The sequence below is a fragment of the Pteropus medius genome, unplaced genomic scaffold (genome assembly GCF_902729225.1).
Source record: "Pteropus medius unplaced genomic scaffold, Ma_sr-lr_union100, whole genome shotgun sequence".
NCBI lineage: Eukaryota > Metazoa > Chordata > Mammalia > Chiroptera > Pteropodidae > Pteropus > Pteropus medius.
This window is the reverse complement of record NW_024349797.1, coordinates 7,361,775-7,375,442: the sequence shown is the minus strand read 5'-3', so window position 1 is coordinate 7,375,442 and position 13,668 is coordinate 7,361,775. Positions and strand designations below refer to the sequence as shown.

Here is a 13,668-nt window from a genome sequence, read left to right as displayed (position 1 = left end):
TACTAGCATAAAATATAAAGTTTAACCTTTAGCAACAGCTCGCTTTCCCCGCCAGTGATCTATATTGAACAGAATATTCATAGATGCAATTTGAAAGTTCTGTTCTCCATTATTACCAAAAGGTTTTTTTATTATTATTTCCTTCATATGGGCTAATGATTATTTACAACTCTAGCATGCATATATATATATATATATGAAGATGCCTTAGTGAAATCGTTAGGGAAAATATTTTTCAAAAGTTAGAATTGTACTTTCCAGTATTAGTCCCTAAAATGGATACCTTTAGCTTTAAAATGGAAAGGAGTTCATTAGCAAGTATTATGCACTGCTGTGTGGCAGGCATAGTAAGTACTTTACATTTTTTTAAATCTTCAGAGGTATCCTATGGATGGGCACTCTTTCCCCCCATCTTACAGCTGAGGAAACTGAAGCTTGGAGTATGTAAATTAGTTGGTACGGGGATCCAAATCTGTGTGTCAACAATGAAGCCTAACTGCCTCTAACTTGAAACCCTTTCTGTATGTACTCTAAAGCCATCTATACAATTAAAAAGAGCTCATTTAATCAATTTAGTAAAAACAGCTAGCCATAGCGTTAAATAAAAACACATAAAGCCTTTAGATCATTAGATGTAGATTATATTTGTTAAACCCCTAAAACTTTATGACACTCAGTGTGCTGTGACCAAGAATCCAAAGACCTAAGTTCTGGTCCAAGTTCATACGCCAGACAAAATCACTTACTATCTCTGGAGATATTTCCTCATCCATAAAATGAGGGACTTGAGCAGTATTATCTCTGTGGTTCACGCTCAACACTGGCATCACTAGCTGTTGTCTTGATAATGCTACAGCCTATGACTCTAAGCGCAAATATGAACCTCATCCTATTTAAATAGTCTTGACTTTATTCTTCTTTAAACATATCATAGTCTCTCTCTCTCTCTCTTTCCCCTTCTCCCCCTCCCTTCTTCCCTCTTTCCCTCTCTTCTTCCTTCCCTCCCTCCCCCACCTCTCTCTCTCTTCTTTTTTAACCTCGTTTAGAAAGAAATGTTTCAGTTCTTCAATCCCATATATAAACATCACATATTTGTTATGGTAGAAAGGGAATAGCATTGGGTTCCAAGCTCAATGCACTACAAATTGCCTAAACTTAGGCAATTCATTCTTAACTTCCCTTGGCTTATAGTTTTCAAATATATATGTATTTATATATTATATACATTATATATATTTAATAACTTTGGAATTCTAATACTTCTTCTAATTTGAACCTTCAAGTTTCTTGGGCCCAAAGAACTAAAATAAATCCCATAGATGATTTTTCTTACATACAAAAATCAGTCATCCTCATTTTATTCTAATTTCTCTCTAGTTCATAATAGAAATGCCTAAATAAATAGCTATAGTGACTCTTTGCTATGTTCTATACTCTTCCTCCAAAATGAAGGAAAAGGAAAGAAGGAAGGAAGGAAGGAAGGAAGGAAGGAAGGAAGGAAGGAAGGAAGGAAGGAAGGAAGGAAGGAAGGAAGAGGGAAGAAGGAAGGAGGAGGAGGAAGAAAAGGGAGGGAGGGAGAAAGAAGGAGAGAGAAGAAAGGATGGAGGAAGGAAAGGAGAGGAGGGAAGAGAAGGAGGAAGGGAAGGAGACAGGGAGGAAAGAAGACTGGCCCTGAAAATTTTTGCTTTCTTAATTTCTTTATTACCTGAATCTTTTTTATACTTTTCAGGTCAGCTGAGATATCCTTAAGTTTAAAAATCTATGTGATATAATAATTCAAAAGTAAAATGTTATTTAAGAATTAGTGAAGAGAATGGGCTCTAGCTTGAAAGGTAATAAACTTTTTTTTTTTTCCTGAACAAAGAGACTATTTTAATGCCAAATACTACTACAAGGCACAGTATACATATCTAAAACTGGTATGATGTCGTTAAGACCATCTTTGGACAACTTACTGTTCCTTGAACCTTTTCCCCTTCAACAAAAGGGTGTCAGTCATTTCAGGCTGGCATAGGGACTAGTTGTAAAAAAGAATGTAAATAACCAGTGTGGAACCCTATTTTAATTTTATGGTAGCATCCAAAGTGACCATTTTCTTCTTTATCCTTAGGGACCTACGATTCCCCTAAATATCTCTTTCAGCTCCTATAGTTACGTATTATCTACATGCCAATACTTTCTTATTCTGATTTCAAGTACCGATTTTTTTTCATCAACCAGTTTAAGACACTTTGTTGTTTTTCTAGGATTCTCACAGTTTCTCCGAGAGAATTGATGGGAGATATTCCAAATACAGAGTTTCTGGAGAGTGTTTTCAGCAGCGTCGAGGTGACTTCAAGTCCAGAATCAAAAACTTCAAAGTAATGTCCTTTACATATGCTTTCAGTCTTTGAACATCATCCATTTCTGTGGCTATACCCTTCTGCCTAGCCCCTGCAGGGTTCATATAACAGTGCTTGTGAAAGAAAACAATATTCTTTGATATATGAAATAGACTTCCAATTTTGTGGGAAAAGAGAAGAGAAATCCAAAGATAGTACCTCTGACTTTTTACCTAGGAACTAAACTTTAAGTTTATGCTCTTGTTGGTTAATATGTTGCTTGTCCATGGGAACTAATGTTGCTTAAAATATCTTGAGCCAGAAAACCCCTGGTCTCTTGGGTGGTTAAAGGCTTATTGTGAATGTTTGCCTTCCTCTATGTGTAAGTCAAGCTACTCTTGGTGCTGAAGTCCCTAGTAGGTAAAGTGACATATAGTACTTTGTAAACTATAGTCTTGCCATTTAGAGTCATTCTTTTCCTGAGGATATGAACTCCATAATATTACTTCAGCTTATGGTTCATTAAGATGGAACCAACATGGGACAATGGGGAGGATTTGACTATATTGACAAAAAGCCCACCATTCCCTAGAGTCTCCCCATGATTCACTTGGGTGTGAATGCTTTTAAAATCCATTTGACCATGAACAGTTTTAGCCTAGAGTAGGGTTTCTCAACCTTGGCATTTACATTTGGGCCAGATAATTCTTTGTTGTTGAGGCTATCCTATGCATTGTAGGATGTTTAGCAGCCTCCCTAGAATCTACTCACTCGATACCAGTAGCATCCCCATCCCAAGTTGTGGCATCAGTAAATGTCCCCAGACACTGCCAGATGTCCCCTTGAGAGCACATCTGACCCACATTGAGAACACTGACCTAGAGAGAATCCATCTATATTTGAATGTACACTCTAAGTCAATTTAGGGGGAAAAAAAGCTAAAGTCTCTTCTGACTTTTTTATATTCTTACAAACTTCAGTATGTATGAATATTTATTACACTGTATATATTCACTTATTACAGCCAAATATATTATTTCTAAGAAGTTTCTCCCTCCTCTGAATGTAATTGGACAAAACGCTCAGTGGATATCAAGATAGTTAGTGTTTGTTTTCCTAAGTCCTCTCTAGTATGAGCATTCCACTTCCCCATCCCAAACAAAAGCTTAACACAGTTATGTCACATAATTGGTACTCTTATTGTGAAGAGGGCATCCTGTGGCTTTTTGCTTTTTTTTACTTTTGTTTTTTATAGGTTGCTATTATGGATTATAGAAGGGACCTTGTTGTTTTGTATAGCAGATTTTAAGTTTGCTAAATCATCCTCCATCATTCTCATCAGGTCCATATACTCAAGCCTTTCTCCACCACTTACATGGGTGCTGCTAACCTTAAACAGAAATACAAGGTTTAGACAACAATAGCTAATAATAACTGCTCATTTTTGAGCCAGTCACATGAAATTGCTCTTTTTGTAGGTGTTGCAGGCTTCATATTCATTATCCCATTTAATCTTCCCAGCAGCCCTATCACGTCGGCACCGTATTTTTTTCTCTTTTACCATTGAAGAAAGCAAAGTTATAGAGCAATTAAATGGTTGAATCAGGATTAAAATCTAAATCTACCTGGACATGACCACTGGGCTTTTACAGTGTAAATTTCGACCTTATATGCCTTACTTTTTCTAGAAGTCACCAAATGTAGGACTATATTTTTAGTATGTAAAAGTCTGTTGTCTCCAAAAATGCATAAACACATTATATGCCTCCTAGTTCAACAGAGGTGTAGATGCAAATAAAACATTTAAAACATTTCTCAATACAGCAAGATTTGATATCAGGTGAATTGGTGCTATCTAGTGGCACCCAAATTGATATAAATCAGTGCAATTTCCATAACAGCATATGGCAAAGCTATGAATGTTTAACATGCTCAGCAAGTAATCTCATTGGAGTTCTCTTTAAAATTACATTTGTAGTTAAAGAGGAAATCAGATCTGGTTTGTAAGTGAGGCCAACACTTAGCAAAATGAGAAATAAGTTTTGCAGATAGGTAGTGCAAGTAAAGGAAAGGGCCACAAAGCACATTTTAAGATGACATTGTTCCACGTGAATACTACTCAAACATTTAAAAATATTGATCCATTTCAGCGATGCATACATAGACTATCACCATATGTGACGTGTGTCTTGCCTGGAATAACGCAGTTATCTAACACAAAGCTCATGAGAATATCATATATTTTGTAGTCATTAGAGAGGAAAATGTGGGAGCACATTTTTGCCAGTTGTAGATATAAACGGTTGTTTGCTTCTATGCTTTTTATGAAGATAATTTATTTAAAAAGACTGAGAGAGGAGGCAGTTTCAGAGGAAGCTCGTGAGCTCAGATGGGCAGTGACAAAGTTGTTAACCATGTCTTGGTTTCATGGATAATCGGAAAAACTACTTCTGGTTAATTATTGGCATCCTGAAGAAAATGCTTCAAATAAGAGGCATTGGGATTCTTTCTATCAAGAGAGGAGGTGCCCCACTTTCATTAGGTGTTATTTCAAGGTATTAACTTCCCACATGTTTTGCTAGAACAGAGTTCAAAGAAAAGGCACATTACAGGGACTTGAATTCATTGGTTCTACTGAAAACTATGATTCTAGGAAACCAGTTACTGTAGGATTTAGTTTAATTCAACAAACATGTACTGTGCAGCTACCATATTACAAAGCACCATACCTGTTAGAGGTGGAGATGTGGAACATGTAAAGAAGCAGAAGGCATGGTCTTCTAGGAGGGAATAGTTATCAATTTGTCTTAATTTCTATGGATTAGAGCAGGAGTCAGCAGACCACTATCCATGGGCCAATTCTTGCCGGCCAACTACATTTATAAATAAAATTTTATTGGAATATAGCCACACTCATTTATTTCCATATTGTATATGGCTGCTTTCGTACTCAGCAATATAGTTGAGTAGTCACAACAGAAACTGTATGGTTCAAAAGCCTACTAAATTTACTCTTTGGCCCTCTATGGAAAAAATTTGCCAACTCCAGGTCTAGAGAGAGAAGAAATTACCAGTCTTGTCTTCCTTCCTTTGCACATATGTAAAATAGTTCCTTTTTATTTACCAATCAAATCAATACTGCTCAAACAGTATTTTCTTTGGAAAGTCATAGTACTTATTCATTCATTCAACAAACATTCATTGAGTGTCAGCTATGTGCCAGGAGTTTACTAGCTGCATGGGACTCGTGTCATTGAACAAAATAGATCCCTGCCTTTTTGGAGTTTCCATTCGAATTGTAAGATATTTGTGTTTGTTGTTGTTTAAATATAAAATTCTAAGAGAATGGCATAATAAGAAAAAATCACTACCAATCCTTAGGAATTCAAAGCCTCCACATAAACAACTGTCGTGCAAAAGAAAAAAGGATCAATGCTGTTACAGAGGCTTCAACAGACTGCAGTAGGAGTTCAGTGGAAAGAAAGATGTTCCAAAGTCTTTTGAAAAGAGGTTTGTGATGACAGAGTCAAGGGAGTGTTTTATCCACATCTCTTTGGAAGAGAGCCACTGTGAGCATCACAGGTGTGGAACCCCGACTGTATTACTAGTGACAAATAACTAAATAGCAAAACCACATTGGCTCCTCTCGTGTTGTTGCTGATGTGGGAAGGCAGCGAGGCATCCGGCAGGAACACACCTCTCTGGTGGAGGGAAGGGTCAGCAGGAAGCGTAGAAATCAGGTTCTCTTTCCATCTAGACTACAGCCGTCTCCGGCCACTTGCCCTCATGGCAATCACCAGAACAAAAGTGATCAGATTTCTAGAAACCTATCGAGATTTTCAGCAGGATCAATGTCCACAATTACTGAGAGCGTAATGTAATATTGTACTAAGCTGACTAAGTTAACTGGACAAAGCCTCATTGAAAAGTTTATATTTAGAATTCATTTCAAAGCTGAATCTGACATATTTTCTCTGTCTCTGTGTGGACAGCAGAAGCGTTTCATGGCCTCTCTTTCATCAGGCCTAATTGGATTTCTGTAGGACATATAGTCTTCTTCGCTGTTTCAAATAGAACGGAATGTTCAAAAGTCAGCCAGTAACACAGCATTGCTAATCTAAATGCACGGAGGAGCATGGTTTTTGTCCAAGAGATCTCCATTTGCTACCTGTACTTTTTGCTCTCTACCCATAGTAAATATATGGTTTTAATTAGCAGTGAAATTTTTAGTAAAATCACAGAAGGCATATTTTGTCCTCATCCTTCTTCCTCCTGAAAGAAAAATCATGATTTTCAATTTCTATTTGAAGAACTAGTATGTAACTTCTTTTTAAAGAAGCAGATCTTCCACAGGATAAGACGAGGTAGATGGGGGAATGTTGATAATGTCTTTCAACACAGTTTATGAAAGCAGAGTTCGCCAAAACCCTTTGTCATATTTGTTCAACGTAAGTGTGGATATGGTATTAAGTACATGCTTTGCTCCTGGAAGCTGTTTCTCCCTTCTTGAATCTCTTCGTGGTCTGTTTGTACTTTGCTCATAGCAATTAGTAGCTGTTAGACTCTGTCTTAAGTCAGTTATTTCTGTATATACGTTAATTCCTTTATAGTAGTAGCTTCTAAAGCATGCTACGCATAACTCCTGATACAAGGCAAGATTATAGGTGATTTTTATTTAATGACTATTAAAATATATCACTAGTGTATTATTCAGGTAATTTTACAAATATTGCTTGGGAATAGTACTAGCAACCATGGAGGGATTTGAGGGAGCTTTGACCCCATAATACCCCAATTATCTCAATTATAACCACCACTCCATCGTTTGATAAGAAATCATATATAGACTGCTATGCAAACATAGCTCCACATTTCCCTTACCCCCAATCAATTTATCATCCTTTAAGCCTCTCCTATATAGAGACTTAGAACGCAAAGCTCATTTGTAAATTAACGTAAAAGAAAATAGGTATAACTCTAGGTGAATACTGAAATTTGGAATATGCCATTCTACTAGATTGTAGGACTTTTGAGGGCAGACGCTATCTGCCTCATCTTTGATTCCAGAATACAAATCACACATAACATGTTAAACTGGTGACTAAAATTTTTTTTCTAGCTTCAGCTTTCTAGAATTCTAACAAAAATTCAACTGCTATTTTGTCAGTTAATGCTTACATGACACATACAAAAACTTGTAGGCAATCAAATCATACTGAAATCTGAAAAGATTTTTATTCTTTTGAAGTGATCAAGATGAATTGCCAGCCATAATATTTAACTAGTTGATTTCATCGTGCTCTTTAAAAGTTAAACAAAAAGTTGCCAAATAAGTTGAGATTTTTCTTTGTTGTAAAATCTGAAAATAGCAATGGATCAAAAGTGCTCATTTAGAAAATGATGTAGGTACTTAGATGAGCACATTAATTTTTTTAACCTGCTGAGCCCTACTCTACCAAACCCAATTCCCTTAACAAGTTACATGTTTTCACCCTTCCTAATAATTTACTCGACAAGAGCATTAAAGAAAGATTGTGAAGAAATCCATCTACAAAAATGCCATTTTTAATCATCTCAAATTCAATATCCTAGATACTAAAAACATAAGAAATACCAAGTACATGACTTATTTGTTTTTCTTTAACTTGTAATAGCATATCCATCCAGTCATTATTTGCTTTAAAATAGTCACTTTGAGAGAACAAACACTAAGCCCAATGAGGCACCATCATTAAAACATCTCTGCATCTTTGCCTTTGTTTCTTAAGTCAGTGGCACATTCTTTTGGGGATCCTTGTTTATGGCAAATTTGTATCCACTCCAAGTAGATTTGGGTTCTGAAAATGGATTAAGGTTATGCAGAGCCAAGTCTGAAGTAGATAAAAACAAAACAAAACAAACAAAAAACTGAGTAGGATCTTTTTCATTAGTGAATTCCTAGGAATGTTAAATTTTATAAAATAAAATATCAATTGGATAAAGGTAAATTTATCAAATGGCCTGATCTTGCACAGTATTTTCATGAGTCTGTTCATCTGTGTATGAGTGTGGCTTTGGGTTTATAGTATTATTGTATACATTTGGATTTCCTGTGGTAAAGATAGCTTGCATAGTTAAAAGTACTGGTCGTTTAGTGGTTCTGTTCAGATAGATTAGAATCATAAAATATTAGTGCTGAAAGGACTTAGAGGTGATCTGGTCTAGTATCTTCATTTTTTTACATGTAGAAACTGTTAATGTGATAGTGGCAGTCTCCTATTTCCCATCTTCCACCCTAGCAAACTTTCATTTCTGTCCTTTGGTCAAGAAATGATCATATAAGACCATTTCTGAGTTCCTTAATACAAATGGCACTGTACTAAAGTTTGGACTGTTGGGATGGATAGGTGGAAAGCTAGATAGACACAATGAAAGCCTCATCCTCGTGGATGTTTAAAAGCTAAAATAATAGCCACGCAGATTGAGGTATCGAGGGCAGGCTTTAAATAAACTATCTGCCGAGATTTATCTTTCAAATAGAAATTTACTGAGGAAGGGATTAAGCTTTTTCAAGCACTGATGGAGAATTGGGAATTAAGAGTAGGGCAGAGATGGAGGGACAGTGCATTGTCAGTTTAGAGACAAATTTTGGAAAACATTTCTGCCACAGATTCAAAAACACATAAGTGTTTTTTCCTTCTCTCTAGGGGAAGGGTTGGATAAATTAAAATAAAAAAAATTAGATGTATCATTTGTCTTATAAACTTTGAACTTATAATATTCCTGAGAGAAAAATACTTGGTGGGCGTCATTAAATATTAATCATTAGAGATCAGTTTAGCAAAGACATTTTAGTCAGGTTGGAACAGCTTTTAAGAACCCAATTACAATGTGGGTTATGAAAGAGAAGTGGAAGAAACCCAGGGAAAATATTAGAAAATGCAAGTGCCTTCACCCAGTGGAATTTTTGCAGGGAATTCTGGCTAACTAGCTTGTTGAGGCTTAAGACAGCAATAAAAATAGGTCCTTGTGCTAAGGGTATAAGAATTGGTAAAAAGCAAAAGCTAGGATTACTAAAATTACAAATAATCTTCCTTTTTAACAATACTTTCTTTTAAATACTTAACTAGTTGATTAAAAGATAGGTAGGAATTGCAAGAAAAGTTCATTTTATGGTCACCTTTTAAAATTTACTTAAAAATTCCACAAATTAAATATCAATATATAATTGGAAGACATGAAGGTATTTTTTTCATTTTCTGATATGTTTGTTGTTCAAAGGATTGTGAAATATATTTCTTTTAGGGTGTTCTTCTAGGGTTCATTTTATTAGTTATACTTCAGGGTGATATGGGGGATTCTGACAGTCTTTTGAAGACATAAAATGTTGGAACTTAAAGATATATCAGTTAAGCCTCCTCATTTTCTATATGTGAGAAAAAGAAATGTGAGTGGTTGAATAAGTCAACAATTTTAAAGGGAAGGGATAACAATTCTAAATTTTATATACCTATTAACAGAGTGTCAAAATACGTGAAACAAAAACTGATAAAACTATAAGGAAAAAATAGACAAATCCATAATTATAATTGGAGATTTCAACATTCCTCTCCAGTAATTGATAAAACAGTAGGCAGAAAATCAGTAAAGATATAGAAGACTTGAACGACACTAGCAGCCAACTAGACTTAACTGACATTTATAGAATACTCCACCCAACAACAGCTGATTACACATATTTTTCAAGAGCACATCAAACATTCTCCAAAATAGACTGCATTCTGGGCGATAAAACAAATTTCAATAAATTTAAGATGATTGAAATTATACAAAGTATGTTATCTAACTACAGTGGAATGAAACTAGAAATCAATAACAGAAAGATAGCTGGAAAACTTTCAAATATTTAAAAACTAAATAACATACTCCTACATAACCCATGGGTGGGTCAAGGCAGAACTCAAAAGGAAAATTAGAACATATTTTAACTCTGTGAAAATAAAAGTGTGGTTTGTTAGATTTGTGTGATTCAGATGAATAGTGCTTGGATAGAAATTTGTGACAATAAACGTATATATTACAAAGAAGAAGAGTCTCAAACAGATAATCCAAGTTTCTATCTTAAGAAACTAGAAAACAAAGAGCAAATTAAACCTAAGTTAAGTAAAAGCAAAGAAGTAATAAAGAGCCGAGATCGATGAAATAGAAAGCAGAAAAATGGGGAGATAAATGAAACCGAAACCAGGATATTTGAAAAGATCAATAAAATTTTAAAACCTCTGTTCAGATTGATTAGGAAAAAAAGAGAGAAGATACAAATTGCTGATATTAGGGACAAAAGGCGAATATTACTAGACATTAAAAGGGTAATTAGGAAGTATTGTGAACAACTTTTTCAATAAATTTGATAACTTAGATGAAATGGATATAAATAAACAGTCTTAAAATGTTTCACCCAATAATTCTATTTCTAGGAATCTATACTAAGTTAATAAATTTAAAATATAGACAGAGCTTTATGTACCAATATGTTTATCAAATGATTATAATAGGAAAAAATGAAATCAACCTTAAATTTCCAACAATAGGAACAAGTAAAAAAAAAAAAAACCTGTGGTTAACCATAATGGTGATAATGATGACAGAGAACATTCCCGTATATAATGTTACATGACAAAAGTAGAAAACAAAATTGTCAAGAAATGATGATCAATATAAAAAGACATTTACAAATAAGAACAGAAAAAACTTCACCCTTAAATTAGGCTAATAGACTTATTCATAATTCGTTGGATTATTTATTTTCTTCTTAATTTTTTATGTATTTTCCAAATTTGCTAATAACGAAATATGTTAGTGCCGTGTTTTAACTGTCATATACCAAGACGCTGGTTTTATAATTAAAAATATAAGTTATTTTTTCTCCGTGAGCAGAAAAGATATAACATATGATTTGATGCCAGTTAATTTTGTTTTACAAATTTAACAGCACGCCTTTTGGGAAGAATGAATAGGATTCGAATATATCTGTGCACTACATCCTTCCTGTGGTACCGCATTTTGAGGCTGTAATTGCACCATCCGTTTTATTCAGGAAGACACCCAAGCTGTATCTCCACTTCTGACCTCTCACTCTCTTTCTCAGGTCAGGTGACCGTGGGCAAGATGCAAGTGTGTTTTCCTTCCCTTAATTTTTCCTTTCTCTTATTGGCTCATAATCATCAAAGCATCTTTTAGTGGGAAACCATTTCTTATGCTTTTCTGTTTCATGCTTTGTGTAAAAACCGTGATTAAATGGAGATTTTTAGCTTTGGTTGAGAACATAACTCTCTTTTCTATTCGTGCATCTTCCAACTCCATCCAGGCCTTTCGTATTTCACATCCAAACTGTACTAGCCAGGTCCATTGCCCTGCCTCTAGTTGCCCCATGTCAGCTCATTCTAAAGCAGCTGTTGAAATACACTTGGAACACAATGTAAATACTTTCCTTAATCCTATAGTGAATGACTTCCAGTGTCTTGTGAAATCCCCAAATTAGTGAAAACTAAAAATCATTTGGTTAAAAACCTCAGGGCCTTCATCTTAAGTAGACTTGAACTCCCTTTTGGTGCATGAAGGCTAATGAACTTGAACTACCTGACAATTATGTCCATGCTTTTAGCTCAAAGTAAATAGGCCTTTTAAATGTATATAACATGTTCTTTTTGCTCTTTCTTTTTCATTTGCATAATACACATGTGGCCAAAAAATATATATAAACTCAGTACTTAATATAGAGAATAACAACTAATTCGTTGGACTGTCATGTTACATGAGGCCCTACTATGTGTGGGAACCATGTTTTGAGGAATCTCTTGGACCTCCTAACCTGCAGTTATTTCATCTAGAATCTTTGACAACATTCTTGATCCCTTTCTCTCCCTGGACCCCACAGTTACTCTCTATTATAGTCTCTCAGCTGGTGTTCCTACTTCAGCATGTACACCAGTCCAGTCTGTTCTCCACAAAGAGGCCAGAGTAATCTTTGAGAAATATAAATCATAGCAAGTCATTCCCCTCCTTACAATCCTTGATTGCCTTCTGATGTACTTAAGAAGTTCCAAATTCAAATCCCACCTCTGGATCTCCTTTTTTTTTTTTTTAATTAATTAAATTTTTTATGGTGACGTCGATTAATGAAATCCGGTAAGTTTCAGCTGTACATTTTAACAGTAAGGCATATATATACATTTACATTGTGTGCTCACCTCCCATAGTTAGATTTCTTTCTGTCACCACATATTTGACCCCTTTTACCCCGTCTACCTCCTCCCTACCCCCTCCTCCCTACCCTCTGGTAACCACTAGCCTATAGTCCATGTCCACGAGTCTGTGTTTGTTTGTCCTGTTCATTTGTTGCTTCTAGGTTTATATCCCACATATAAGTGATATCATGTGATTTTCAACTTGTTCTGTCTGGCTTATTTCGCTTAGCACGATTATCTTAAATCCATCCATGTTGTCAGAAATGGCAGTATTTCATCTCTTCTTATGGCTGAGTAATAGTCCACTGTATATAAGTGCCACAGCGTCTTTATCCAATCATCTATCGTAGGACACCGGTTGTTTCCATGTCCTGGCCAGTGGATCTCATTTGAATCACTTCCCCCAGGCACAGTGTCCCTAAGCCATGGGGTCTTCAGACACACCATAGTTTCTCATCACAGCACCTTCATGCGCATCTCGATCGTCATTTCCTTACCACCGACTCCTGCTCCCCCTTACCGCCAGCTTTCTCCCACCCCTAAGTTTTCACCTGGTTGATTCATCTCCCAGAGGGACCTTCTCTGGACCACAAATCTAAATTTAGTTCTTCCCATTGCTTCCTATTCTTGTAGAAGTTATCATAGTTTTTTCATTATATTGTGATGTGTGTAGTTTGTCAAATGCCTTTCTCTCCCACAAGCCCGAAGATTTCATGATCATATACCTCGTGTTTTCTTTGTTCTTTAACCAGCACGTATTAGGTGCCCAATAAATTATTGTAGAATGAATGAATGAGTATAAGAAAGAAAAAAAGAATTGTGTAAATAATTAGAAAACATTCAAGGGAAAAATTTGCAACTTTACTATCACAGAAAAGTATATTAAGGCATCTATTTTTATCTAATTAGTGAAATTATTTGAAGTTATAATTCCCATTTTCTGCTAAGATTTGAGGAGAAGGACCTATTCATATTATCTATGAAGAAAGAGACCTTTTCCGTATTCATTTTTGTTTATGTATTAAATATGTATTGAATGAGTAGGAGGATTAGTATAATCATTATGGAAAGCAGCCTAGCTAAAAGTATTTAAAAACATCAAATTATTTTTATTAAGCCAGATT

The 13,668-nt window shown here is 35.3% G+C and overlaps 1 protein-coding gene across 11 annotated transcripts in view; it reads left to right on the top strand.

The window, feature by feature from the left end:
- Nucleotides 1-13,668, top strand: part of CEP128 (centrosomal protein 128) — a 348,588-nt gene that overhangs the window by 306,576 nt on the left and 28,344 nt on the right. For all 11 annotated transcript variants that reach the window (XM_039883945.1, XM_039883939.1, XM_039883938.1 and 8 more), the window contains one exon: nt 2,247-2,360. In XM_039883945.1, the coding sequence (XP_039739879.1) occupies nt 2,247-2,360 (114 nt within the window). The remainder of the gene's footprint in view (nt 1-2,246; nt 2,361-13,668) is intronic.